This window comes from Canis lupus, chromosome 25 (assembly GCF_048164855.1).
Source record: "Canis lupus baileyi chromosome 25, mCanLup2.hap1, whole genome shotgun sequence".
Lineage (NCBI taxonomy): Eukaryota > Metazoa > Chordata > Mammalia > Carnivora > Canidae > Canis > Canis lupus.
The window spans coordinates 16,891,610-16,904,550 of NC_132862.1; the positions used below are offsets into that span (position 1 = coordinate 16,891,610).

The window sequence follows — 12,941 nt, forward strand, 5'->3', positions numbered from 1 at the left end:
TGCTACAAAGAATGCTGAATCATTCCTTTCTAAGGGGATCTTTTTCCACTTTACTATTTTTTAAATTTCAAATACTTTCTTTAGGTAAAAAATAAAACAAACACAAACAAATTTAAATTCTAGGAGGTTTTTTTTTTAATGTATGTATATTTTTAGTTTAAAAATTTTTTTAGAACTATGACTCTTCCACTATTTTGGCCTGAATGACATTCACAGTGCTGATTTACACACATCCCAAGCATACAATCAGCCAGGACCTGAGCAACACTGGGCATGGGTGCCCTCAGGTCACTGAAAAGCAAGCATTACTCGTGAAATCATAAAACCATGGTCAAGTATTCTAAGAGACAAGTTGCTTTGTCTGGCTCCTCAAAGACTATTAAAAGGAGAACATTATGATGATGGCAGAAGTCATTCCTTTTTTCATATCGTGACTACTTTTCTTTCAAGTGTGTTCTTTTGGGTCATGTAGATAGTAATACAGGCAGAAGGCACAGCCCTAAAGGATGTCTGGCCAGGTCAAAAAAAAAACAATCTAGACTTAGGGAAGAAAAAAACTAGAAAAAAAAATAATGAGTTCATCATCTTGATTTTGCACATCTTCAGGCCAACACCGCTCACTTGCATTATCGTCATAGCAGTAATCAGCCCGGGAAGGAGGGCAGCAACATTGCTGGGTGCTGACTCTTGAAAAAAAAAAATGACCTGTAAAGACTGAGCCATGTTGCTATCCTGCAAATTACCAATGTTCAACTTGGACTTAGTACAGTCATTTTCTGTTGATGTTCTCATAAACTGGACCAATGACTTTTAAACGAATAAATGAATCATATTTGTTAAAAAGAGCCTAGAAATAAGCCAGATATTTTATACTTGATGTTATACATAAAATACAAAATTGTTTACTATATGTACCTGCAAATGAACAAAACTTCCTTTTTAAAAATCAGAACACTCACAAAACATCTCTCAAAAATGGCTTCTATATGATATCATCATTGGGATATCTTAGCTTGCACAATTATTCTGGATTTACTTTTCAAACAGGAAATATTATGGAGACCGATTTAGTGCATTTAAATAATCCCAACTAAAGTATACATTATGCTTAAAAAATAAAAAATAACAGGTCATGCTATCAAACAAATATAATCATTATTTTATTACTCTTAAATATCTTATTATGTAATTGCTTAGCACAGTTCATTTGGAATAAAAAACTGAACTAATTTATGCTAAGTGCAACTCAAAATACATATGTAAATGAGTATCGTCTGGTAAAAATAATCCTGATAAATTTTTTATTAACCTCCTATAGAACAAAATATGCCTCAAATCTTTAAAGAAAAAAAATGTATAACTGCTCTTTGCATTATTCTGTATTAAGAAACTACAGTTGTACTCTTCTCACAAAACGTTTTTTCTCATCCTTCCCATTATTGTTGATGACAGGTAGTGTTTCAATACCAGTCACTTCCTATACTTCCTAATTTTCTTATTCTTTCTCTGACACTAACCAAGATTGACTAGTGAATGTTTGATAAAGGTGTTCTTTCTTCCAATATAAATGTACTCTTTAATAAAATATTTATCATACACTTACTATGTGATAGGCTTTGTGTTAAAGGCTTTGGATGCAAAGTAAATTAAGATAGATTCCTTTCCTTAAAAGCTCATGGTCTAGTCAAGGCAAAAGACAATTCCATTATGGTTTACTATGTAGAGTAAGTGCAAATGACACAGAAATACCCCTAGAAAGGTTGTTTAAATCAAGCAGGAAGGTCAGTTAACAGTTAATACTCCATTTCATTAAATTAAATCTACCTCCTTTATCAAGGAGGTGATGGCTTACCACTGCCTGGTTTGCACTTCTGCACCTTGGCAAAGCAGTGTTGATAGGTTTAAACATCAAAACATCTCTGAGAATTATAATCACTATTCCTGACTTCACAAGGTTTAGCATCACTGAATTTAAACATATCAGACCTAATCTAAGTTGGAAAATACCAGTAAGTCCAGCTGTTGTTAAGAACAGACATGTACATGGTAAGAAAAACATGAACTCAAAATTTACATCCTGATACATGAAAATCAGATTTTTAGTTGGGTTTTTTTTTACCATATGTTTATTTGTTGGCATTCAGCCCTCAGAATAAAAAGAAAACATACTTAAAAGTGGAAGTATTTACCATATCGTGTACTAGATTAGAAGGCAAGTTGATTAGATAGGTCATAAAACGTTTTTTTTTTTTTAACTGTAGCAACATAAAAACAGACACCCTCCAAAAAAACTAAGAAAAATATATATATTTTTGATATATATATTTTGATAATATATTTTTTTATAATAATATATACCAAATTTAGAATTAACACTTAAAAGTCAATAGCCTCCTAAAAAGAAAGACTTGCCACAAAGAAAAGCAGTGTGTACATATAAATTTATAACCGGTGACTTGTTACCCATAGTGCTTCAGGAATCAGGTAAAACAGACTGAGTTCCTTCAACCGTATGTATATTCTTAGGAGTACTTGATAGGAAATCAAAGCATATCCATTATTTTCTTCCAAAACATTACCCAGTCTTTAAGAGAAGCCAAATACCTAAAGACTAAAGAGGACAAGTGTTATGCATGGCCCATTTGTGATATTCTGGTTTTATAAATACAGTCATTCCAAGCAGAAGAGCCTCATTTGATACGGATGGCTATCCATGCACTTGATATAAACCATTCAGATCGTTTGTAGGGGAGTTAAATTTTCCCTGGTCAGGGTGACCTTAGATGACTTGGGCATGGCTCTGCCTCACTCCGAGGTAAAATCAAGGCAGCGGGATCACCCAGCAGAGTTGTTTTTCTCAGGCAGCCAGATGACAAGAATAACTAAAGCCAAAGAGAATGGAGATGGCCCAGACTTTGTCAAATGGGATTGGCGGAGAGTTCTTCTAATAACAGTTCCCCCTCGCATCGAGGGGTGGTTGCCTTCAGAGGGCTGAGGTGCCACAGATCCCACATCCTGAAATTGTAGGTCCCTCAGCACAAACCCACTCATCACCTTTGTGGATTATGGGATAGTCGCTGGCCCCTGGGTTTGAAATAACAGCAGTTCGGAAGAAGTTGGATTTACACATTCCAACCCAGCTAAATGTCGCCTTAAAGTGCTGAGACTTGAAGACTTCTGCATCTCCCTCCCCCACGGCCTCACCAGCCACTGCCTCTCAAATGCCAGCTTATACATTCATTTCCTGGGCAATTTTTCTCTTGGGGGGTGGGGGGGGGAGAACACAATGGACTCTTTCAATCTTCTCTTATCAACAAAGGACTCTAACACGAAGAAACATGCCTTTGGATGTTTTGCGTGCATCCTTTGCGACTTCTTTACAGATGATGAGTGGGCGCTGGGGGTGGGGGTGGGGGTGGGGGTGGGGGTGGGCGGCCGGGGGCCGGGGGCCGGGGAGGGATGAGGGGCCGGGCAACTCACCTCCTTGAGCTGCTCCAGCTCCTGTTTGAGGCTGTCGTACTCCGCCTCCAGCTCGTCATACTGCTGTTTGAGGGTCAGCTTCTCCTCCAGGACCACCAGCCCGTACTCGGCAGCCTGGATCTTCTCGTGGGTCGTCTCCGTGAGCTCCTTGGTCAGCCGCTCTATCTCAGTCTTGTAATGGTCCACGGTCTGCAGCACCTCTTCTGCGGCCATAGCCCCGGTGGATGGAGACGGGAGGGGGCGTCGGGACGCGGAGCCGGAGGCAAAGCAGGCGGGGGGCGGGGGGCGGGGGGAGGGAGGAGGAGGGGGGGTGGCGGAGGCGGGGAGGGAAGGGTAAGAATGGAAGAGTGTGGCTGGCGGAGGGAGCACGGCGATGCCCCGACTGCTGCTCCGGCCGCGGCGGCTACACCGCCCGACACACTGGGGAGAAATGCGACATGGAGAAGGCGCGGGAGGATGAGGGGCGAGGCGGCGGCGTGCTCTGGGCCGGGCCCTGCGTGCGCTCAGCAGCCGTGCGGCATGGCCCGGGCTGCGGCGGCCGCGGGACGACGAGGGGCTGCGATTCTGCTTATTCAGAGGCGCCCGGCCGCCATGTCTCCCGGGCAGCGTCACTGCAGTGTCCCCGGGGCCCGGCGCGCTCCGGCTCGCGTCCCGCCCGCTCGCTCCACCTGCTGCCTCTGGCCGCGCTGCAGCCGGTGCGGAATGATGCAGTCTCGGGCCCGCTCCCGCCCTTCGCGCCCGGCCCCCGGCTCCGCGCAGGGGGCGGGGAGGCGGAGGGAGTCAGCGCGGGGGGAGGGAAGGAACCGACCCAGGCATCCCGAGGCGCCTCCCGCCGGCCGCGCGGGGCCGCCGCCGCCGGGAGCTGCGCCGGGGGGCGCGCGGGCCGGGGCCGGGGGCGCGCGCGGGGGGGCGGGGGGACCTGCGCCCTGGTCCGCTCGGCCGCGGCGGGAGGTCCTCCCCCGGCTCTGCCCCGCGGACGTCCCAGCCTCCCCACCCCCCCGCCGGGTGCGCGGGGCCGCCGCCGCCGGGAGCTGCACCGGGGGGCGCGCGGGCCGGGGCCGGGGGCGCGCGCGGGGGCGGAGGGACCTGCGCCCTGGTCCGCTCGGCCGCGGCGGGAGGTCTTCCCCGGGCTCTGCCCCGCCGACGTCCCAGCCCCCCCACCCCCACCGGGTGCGCGGGGCCGCCCCTGCTCGGCCGCTGCGCGGGGAACTGCCGGGATCCGCGCCTTTCCCAAAGAAAAGCGCACCGTGACTAACGCGCTCGGGGCCCGCAGCCTCCTTCCCACCCCCGCCTGGCCCGCCCGGCCCGGCCCGCCTCGCTCGGCCGCCGAGTCACCCTATTAACCCCCGGGAGAGTCTTGGCTAAAGTGCCCTGGCGCGAGCGTTGGGTGCCCAGCTCGCCACAAGACTGGGTCTGCCCAGGAAAATACCACCCGGGAAGCCTCTAGATACCTTGCTTCTTGCCTCAGGTGTCCCACTCTACACATTCTTCAACGAGGGAAAACTATATGAAATTCCCCATATATGGTATCAGCGAGACCCTACCACAATTTTTTTTTAAGTAAGAGCTAATAGTTCCCGAGAACACGTGCCAGGCATTCTTCTGAGTGTCCTAAGTGCATGCTGTCCCGTCCTAAGGACCCCTCTTGGAGGTAGGAAGCGTGATCCCCAATTGAAAAGTGGTGAAAGAAAGGCACAGGGAAGTTTGAGTGAAGCCAGACTTGGTGGAGCCAAAATTTAATCCTAACTCCAGAGCCCCAAACTGGATCATTCTGTTGGCCTCGCCACTCATGAATAATACAAACCCAGCAACTAAATATTATATGCTTGTAAAATGACCGCTTTGATCAATTGGAAGAGTCACTGGAGGAGGCAAAGGCAAAGTCAGGGTGAAAGACCAAAAATGGAGAAGAGATGAGGATAGAGAACCTAGAGGAAAGGGAGCAATAGGAGCAGCAAGGGGGCGATTTTTGTGGAAATGGAAGGAAGGCTCTGGGACCCATAGACCAAAAAGCTCACCAGTTCCTTGCTTCTCTTCTATTGGGTGCCACTTATTGGAGAGCTGCTTCTCTGTGGCCAGGAGGTGTTTAACACACACACACACACACACACACACACACACACACAAGCTTTCTGATTTAGCAGGCCCCGGGGCGCCTGGGTGGCTCAGCGGCTCAGCGTCTGCCTTCCGCTGGAGCATGATCCCCAAGTCCCCCATGGGGCTCCCTGCAGGGAGCCTGCTTCTCCCTCTGTCTGTGTCTCTGCCTCCCTCTCTGTGTCTCTCATGAATAAATAAATAAAATCTTTAAAAAAAAAAAAAAAAGCACGACTCAACTCTCCCCTTCATTTTGTACGTGGGAAAGCAAAAAGACGTTGCTGATGGTGTGGGAGGAAGAGCAAACAAACAACAATGCTCTAACAAAGCCTTGACTAGTAGGCAGTCTGGATGTGATTTTCACTGCCTCTGAAAACAGACAAAAAGATTCCTTCCAGATGCTGACAATTACAACAGAATATTCTCCTGTGATTATCTGATCTATAAAATAAATAATCAGTTAGTTAATTAATTAATGGAGAAAACACTTGAAACACTACTAACCATGAATTCCAACCTGGCAGAGAAGCAGGGGTGATAATGACCACATCATTCCTCATACACTGCCTTGATGTCACACTCCAGTGGAGAAGCTCTGCCTGTGTGCTCCTGGAGCGCCCATCCTCTATCACAGTGATGAATGATCATGAACTGCTGAGAGGAGAGATGAAAGCTGTAATTGTGGGTAGCTAAACTGCCTTCTTCCCAGTATGTCCCTGGCCTTTCCTCACTCTGCAAAGTGTAAGCAGAGCCCTTCCGAAGGAATCACAACACTTGGAGTAGATTGCCTACTACTCCCTTTCCTTTAGATAGAATTAAGAATGGAGTTTGCCTCTGGGACTTTTCCTTCTCAATTTCCATGGTCACCCATCCCCTATGCTCTGTCATGCCCCATTTTTCTGATTGATCCACATTTGTTAATGTATTCAATCTGACTTCAGATAACATTTAACATTATAAGATTTTATTTATTAAAACTTTGATCCTATATATGTTGGTATTTAACTTGAAGAAAATCAGCTTATTCCCTTACATACCACACTCCTCCAGTACTACACATTTACATTTCTCTTTCTTCATATATATATATGTATATATATGTCATACATATCATGTATATATAGATACAGACATAGATACGGATATATCACTGACAAATATCTAGAAAAGAATTTTTTGTTTTTAGATTTTTTTTTTTTTTTTTTTTTAAATTCACGAGAAACAGACAGAGAGGCAGGGACACCGGCAGAGGGAGAAGCATGCTCCATACATGGGACTCCATCTCAGGTCTCCAGGACCACACCCTGGGCTGAAGGTGGCGCTAAACCGCTGAGCCACCCAGGCTGCCCTAGAAAAGAATTTCTTAAGCTATTCCTGGAAGTGTATTTCTTTAAATTAGCAGCCTCCAATTATTTAGGAAACTTTCTTACATACAAATATTTAGGAAAAATTAGGGGTGCCTGCCTGGCTCATCAGAAAAGCGTGTGACTCTTGATCTCCAGATCGTAAGTTCGAGCCCCACAATGGGTGTAGAGATTATTTAAATAAATAAATATTGTTTAAAAACACAAATATTTAGGAAAAATTATATTGTGTGACTTAGTACCTGAAACCAACCCCTCACTAACTTTGCATGAATATTGCTTTCTCTTGCTCTTATTCATTCATTTATTCCTTAAACAGATGTTCATTAAGTACCCCTTATGTCTTAGGAACAATAGTAGGCATTGTAAAATCAATGACCAGTAAGATGTCATTGGTCCCTGACCTCATGGAGTTTATGCTCTGGGAGGGACAAACATGAGACAAAACAGACCAAAAACAGACAACAGGGATTGCCTGGGTGGCTCAGTTGGTTAAGTAACCAACTCTTGGTTTCAGCTCAGAGTCATGAGATCAAGCCTACAGTCGGCTTAAGATTCTTTCCTCCTCCCTCCCTTTCCCTCTCCCTTCCCCTCTATTCCTCTCCCTGCTCACACCCTCTCTCTAGCTAAAAAAAAAAAAAAAAAATACATACAATCTTAAAAAAAAATGACAACAGAAACAGGTAAATTAATACAAAAATTCCAAATTGTGACACTGATAAGCAGGATACAGCATAGTGGTTAAGAGCAGAAGCTGGGGTGCCTGGGTGGCTCAGTCAGGTAAGCATATGCCTTCAGCTCAGGTCACGATCCCTGAGTTCCAGGATCCAGCCCTGCATCAGGCTCCCCACTTAGCGGGGAGTTTGCTTCTCCCTCTACCCCTCACTCCACTCATGCTCTCTCCTCTCTCTCAAATAAATAAATAAATAAATAAAATCTTAAAAAAAAAAAAGAGCAGACACTAATCTGCTAGGGTCAAATCCAACTGTGCCACTTATAGTTGTGTGTGTCTCAGTTGCCTCCTCCTTAAGGAGGGGACAATAATATAACTCCTAATGAGACTGTTGTGAATAGAATGATATTTGACACCTAAGAAGCAACACAATATGTTTGTTTTTTAAGTTTTTTGAGAAAAAAAGGATAAGATTGAGGTAGAAAAACGAAACAACAGAATGATTAGTGGAGATCTCTCTGCAGATGTAATATTTACTTTAGTATCTAAGGTACCTAAAGGAACTGGAATTGCTAAATGTGGAGGGAAGAGCTTTCCAGGAAGAGGGAAGGACATATGTAAAAGCCTAAGGCAGAAAAGAGCTTGATAAATGTAAAGAATAAAAGGTAGAAGCTGAGGCTTTATGAGCCAAGGGTAGATGGCCTAGGACTACAATAGAAAAGACAGGCAACACTGAAGGGACACTCAGAGATTATGCCTGACTTGCAAGTTAGACTTATTTGGATGTTAAATGCCTGAAACTAATTTAATATCACATGTCAATTATATCCCAATTTTTAAAAAAGAAAAAAAAAAGAATATGGTCTTTCAAATTGCAAACATTTGCAGAGTATAAAAAACTTTCCAAGGCAAATGAGTTTCATACCGCACAAGAACAAGAAGAGACAAATACTTCTATTTTGCTTCTCAGCATGCTTTAGAAAAAAAATTTAAATAACCCTAAGTGACTTAGCCTTAAAGTTAGAATAGCTGGTAGGTTGTAGGCTGGGATTTTAAGGTTGCCAGAAAGGATGTTTTAAATCCTCTGCTTTTCTTTCAAATCCCCCTCAAAATGATGTCTGCAACAACTTTGGCAATAAAGACATCTATCATTTCATAATTAGAAATAACTTTAAAATGCAAAAAGTTATTAAACTTAATTTTTTTTAGAGATTTCATTTATTTATTCATGAGAGACACACAGAGAGGCAGAGACATAGGCAGAGGAAGAAGCAGGCTCCATGCAGGGATCCCGATGCAGGACTTGATCTCAGGACTCCAGGATCATGCCCTGAGCCAAAGGCAGATGCTCAACAACTGAGCTACCCAGGCGTCCCTTAAACTTAAATTTACATTTATATTTTTTTCCTGATTCTGATAAAGAGATACCTCAAGGAAGGAACCAAATGGCTGAAGAAGTGGAGGCTGCACTGCAGACAAACATTATCTAATTCACATCTATGCCTATGGCTGGCCTTGCACCCAGCTCTTCAAGTTTTTAACAAAATTTCCTAACATGCTTCTTTCTGCCAAAATATGTCCCTTTCTCTTGATTTTTTGATGGCCCTAGGATTTATATAGGAATTCTGAACCTATTCAGAAACATTTCTTTACCCAACAAGCCTAAAAAAAAAGGAAAGAAAAGGATAAGGAATTTGGGTTTTATTCTCAGTGCAGCAGGAGACCTGATTATTTAGTCAGGAAATGAAATGATTTGATTTATATTTTAAGAATATCATAGCTACACACAAAAAAGATTGGTGGTATCAAAAGATAGAAGTAGAGGGGCACCTGGCTGGTTCAGTCAGTGGATCCTGTGGCTCTTGATCTCAGGGTCGTGAGTTGGAGCTCCACACTGGAGGTAGAGTTTACTTTAAAAAGATGAAAGAAAAGAAAAAAGGAAAAAAAGGAAAGGAAAGGAAAGGAAAGGAAAGGAAAGGAAAGGAAAGGAAAGGAAAGGAAAGGAAAGGGAAAGAGAAAGAAAGAAGAAGGAAGGAAGGAAGGAAGGAAGGAAGGAAGGAAAGAAAGAAAGAAAGAAAGAAAGAAAGAAAGAAAGAAAGAAAGAAAGAAAGAAAGAAAAAGAAAGAAGAAAAAGAAAGAAAAGAAAAAAAGAAAGAAAGAAAGAGAGAGAGAGAGAGAGAGAAAGAAAGAAAGAAAGAAAGAAAGAAAGAAAGAAAGAAAGAAAGAAAGAGAAAAAGAAAAAGGGGTGCCTGGGTGGCTCAGTCAGTTGAGTGTCAGACTCTTACTCTTGGGTTCAGCTCAGGTCATGATCTCATGGGTCATAGGATCGAGCCCCACATCAAGCCCCACATCAAGCTTCACATCAGACCCCACACTTAGCAGGGAGTCTGCTTGAAGATTCTGTCCTTCTGCCCCTCCCTTCACTCAGGTATGTTCTCTCTCCCTCTCTCTCTCAACCTCTCTCTCTCTCTCTCTCTCTCAACCTCTCTCTCAAGTAAATAAGTAATAAATCTTAAAAAAGAATAAAAAGAAGTAGGGTCATTACTTAGGAAGCTGTTGTGATTGTCTAAGAGAAGAAGATGGTGGCCTGAACTGAAGAGGGTGGCAGTAAGGAAAAGAAATGAATGGATTCCTAACATATTGGGGGAGAGGGAGGGGAGATAGAAGTCTCAAGACTTGTTTGGGGATTGGATGTGAAAAAAAGGAATCATTAACAAATTCTAATTTTCTGACTTGGGCAATGGGAAAGATGGTTTGCCATTAGTTGGATGGGAAAGGCTTTAAGGAAGTTTCAGGAGATTAGGAGTTCTGTTTTGGACATATTAAGTATAAGCCACTTTGGAGACATTTGAATAGAAATATTAAGCAGACAAATGAATATAAGACCAGAACTAAGAGACTTCTTGGGAGGTATAACAATTCTTCTCTGGAAACTATTAGCATTAGATGTTTTGTTTTGTTGTTTAAAGGAAACTCTACTCCCAATAGGGGGCTGGAACTCACAACCAGAAGATCAAGAGTCACATGCTCTTCTGCGTGAGTCAGCCAGTCACTTCAGCTTTATATGGATTTCAAGTGAAGGAAATGGATGATTTTACCTAGGAAAAGAGTCTAAATAGAGAAGATAAGAGGGTCTCTGAGGTACCCCTACTAAAAGCTGAGTGGAAGAGGAAAAGCCAACAAAGAAAGCTAAGAAATAACAATAGAGAACAAACTGCTGGTTACCGGAAGGGAGATGGGTAGGCAGATGGGTGAAACAGGTGATGGGGAGTAAGGAGGGCATTTGTTGTGATGAGCCCCCAGCACTGTATGGAAGTGTTGAATCACCGTAATGAACATGTGAAACCAATATTACATTGTAGTTAATTAACTGGAATTTAAATAAAGAAAGCTAAGAGGGGACCAGTCAGTGTGGTTAGGAAGAAAATCAGGAGGGAAATATCTGAATAGAATGAAAGAGACCATCTGAAGAGTGAAGGAATAAGGACTAAGTCAATGCCATTGAGAGGTCAAGGTCAAGTAAGATGAGGACACAGAAATGTCACCATATTTAGCAACATGCAAATGGAAACTCCTGACAAGAGTAGTTTGTGCAGGACAGAGAGGGTAAAAAACAGGATATAGGAGATTGAAATATGAAAAGAAGTTTAAGATATGGAAACAGCCTGAGCTGACAACTCTGTGCCCCCAGAAACAGTGGAGGGGACTATATACAATGAGAAGGTAGATGTGGATTAGGATACTCTGCTCTGAACTGCTGGTGGGAAATCCGCCCCACTGAGAGTTCCAAATACACTCTCAAGATAAGAGTGAGGTTTCCCCCATCAATGCCTTCTGAGACCAGAGCCTAATCTCCATGCTGCCCAGACACCCCCTGAGTGGCTGCTTCTGGCTCAGATCCTGGAGCACCCCTGGGTCCAGGCCCCCTCCCAGAAGGTGCTGCCTCTTGCTGAGCCCTGTCTGCTGTCTTTTGGGTGCTCATTCAAAGAGTGCTCTCAACTCTGCTACCTCATCTGTCTGTTGTCTCTTTTAAGATGCAAGATGTTAATTAATAAAAGCTGGAGTATTTTGTACCAGGGTAAAAAAAGAACCACATAGCTGTTCTCTCCTGTTTTACATCTTCAATATCAGTGACTACCAGATTCTCTTTTTTTCCCCCTAAGATTTTATTGATTTATCTGAGAGACAATGGCAGAGATAGTGACAGCATGAGCAGGGAGGAGAGGGAAAAGTAGGCAGGACCCTGGAATCATGACTTGAGCTGAAGGCAGATAATTAACCAACTGAGCCACCCGGGTACTCCTGACTGCCAGACTCTCTGGAGTTGTTTCTTAGCCACAACCTACATCCTTCTCATCTTCCCACCAGAAAAGCACTGGTTTAATTTTCACTGGGATTATATTTCTCCACCTGTGTTTTCCTTTAGTTTCTAAATGATAATTTCTTCAAATCTCTCGATTTTATTGTTTTTGCCATCAGCGTTTGCCTATTTCCTGGGGCAATCTTATCCCATTAAATTTTTTCTTCATTATTAAATCTGTCTCCCATGTATTTTGGCTGAAAACAATCACAAGAATTTGCACACTGTAGTACACAAGCTAATATAACTTATCCTTTCTTAAAAGAAGACTAAAAAATTCTGACTACCAGTCATTATTTCTTTAGAGTTTGTCCACTGACCTGCCTTGATTTTCTTGATCTGAGGCAGTGTTCTGAGTCACTTGTTTCAGAATAACCAATTCTTGTTTTTCATAAAGTTTATTTTGAGGATCACTTTAGGAGCAAAACTATATACTAGCAACTAAATACACCCAAGGTCTTACAAGGTGCTATGGATCAAAGAATATAAAGATTGTTTTGAATAAATTTTTGTCACCCAGCTGAGTCAATAGCCCAACTGTAATTAAATATTACCAATTTATAACAACACTAAAAGCCATAGAGTTGTATGGCTTTTTCCAAAGGATCAAGTATAAGAGTAGAGATGGGTAGATTATCAGTCCAGACTTAGGGTTTTATCAGTGAGTATGTAGGAAGAATAGGAGACAAGGAAATTGAGGATATTGACACAAAGGTAGCTGGTGGGTTATATTGTGGAAGATGGCCAACTGCTAGGTGACTCTCAACATCTCTTTTCTTCTATAATTATTGCATCCCCAATTTTTTGCTGTATGAATGATCATGTAATAAATCTGGCTATTTATTTAAGTTACTACATTAAATTATTTGCCAATGACTAGATCTGGCTAATTGGTTTTAAGAAGTGATACGTACAACTCTGTAATTATCCTTAATATGAGGAGGTATGCCCTTCTCCCCTTTTGCTTTCC

At 43.1% G+C, this 12,941-nt stretch overlaps 1 protein-coding gene across 10 annotated transcripts in view; it reads right to left on the reverse strand.

Moving 5' to 3' along the window:
* BICD1 (BICD cargo adaptor 1) overlaps positions 1–4,222 on the reverse strand; it is a 225,887-nt gene extending 221,665 nt beyond the window's left edge. For 3 of the 10 annotated variants that reach the window (XM_072798423.1, XM_072798421.1, XM_072798422.1), the window contains exon 1: positions 3,481–4,201. In XM_072798423.1, coding sequence (XP_072654524.1) covers positions 3,481–3,693 — 213 coding nt within the window. In that variant the 5' untranslated portion in view covers positions 3,694–4,201. Of the gene's footprint in view, positions 1–117; positions 3,085–3,480 lie in introns of those variants that run through there. The other 7 variants (XM_072798420.1, XM_072798419.1, XM_072798424.1 and 4 more) reach the window with 6 other exon arrangements.
* Positions 4,223–12,941: the final 8,719 nt, after the last annotated feature.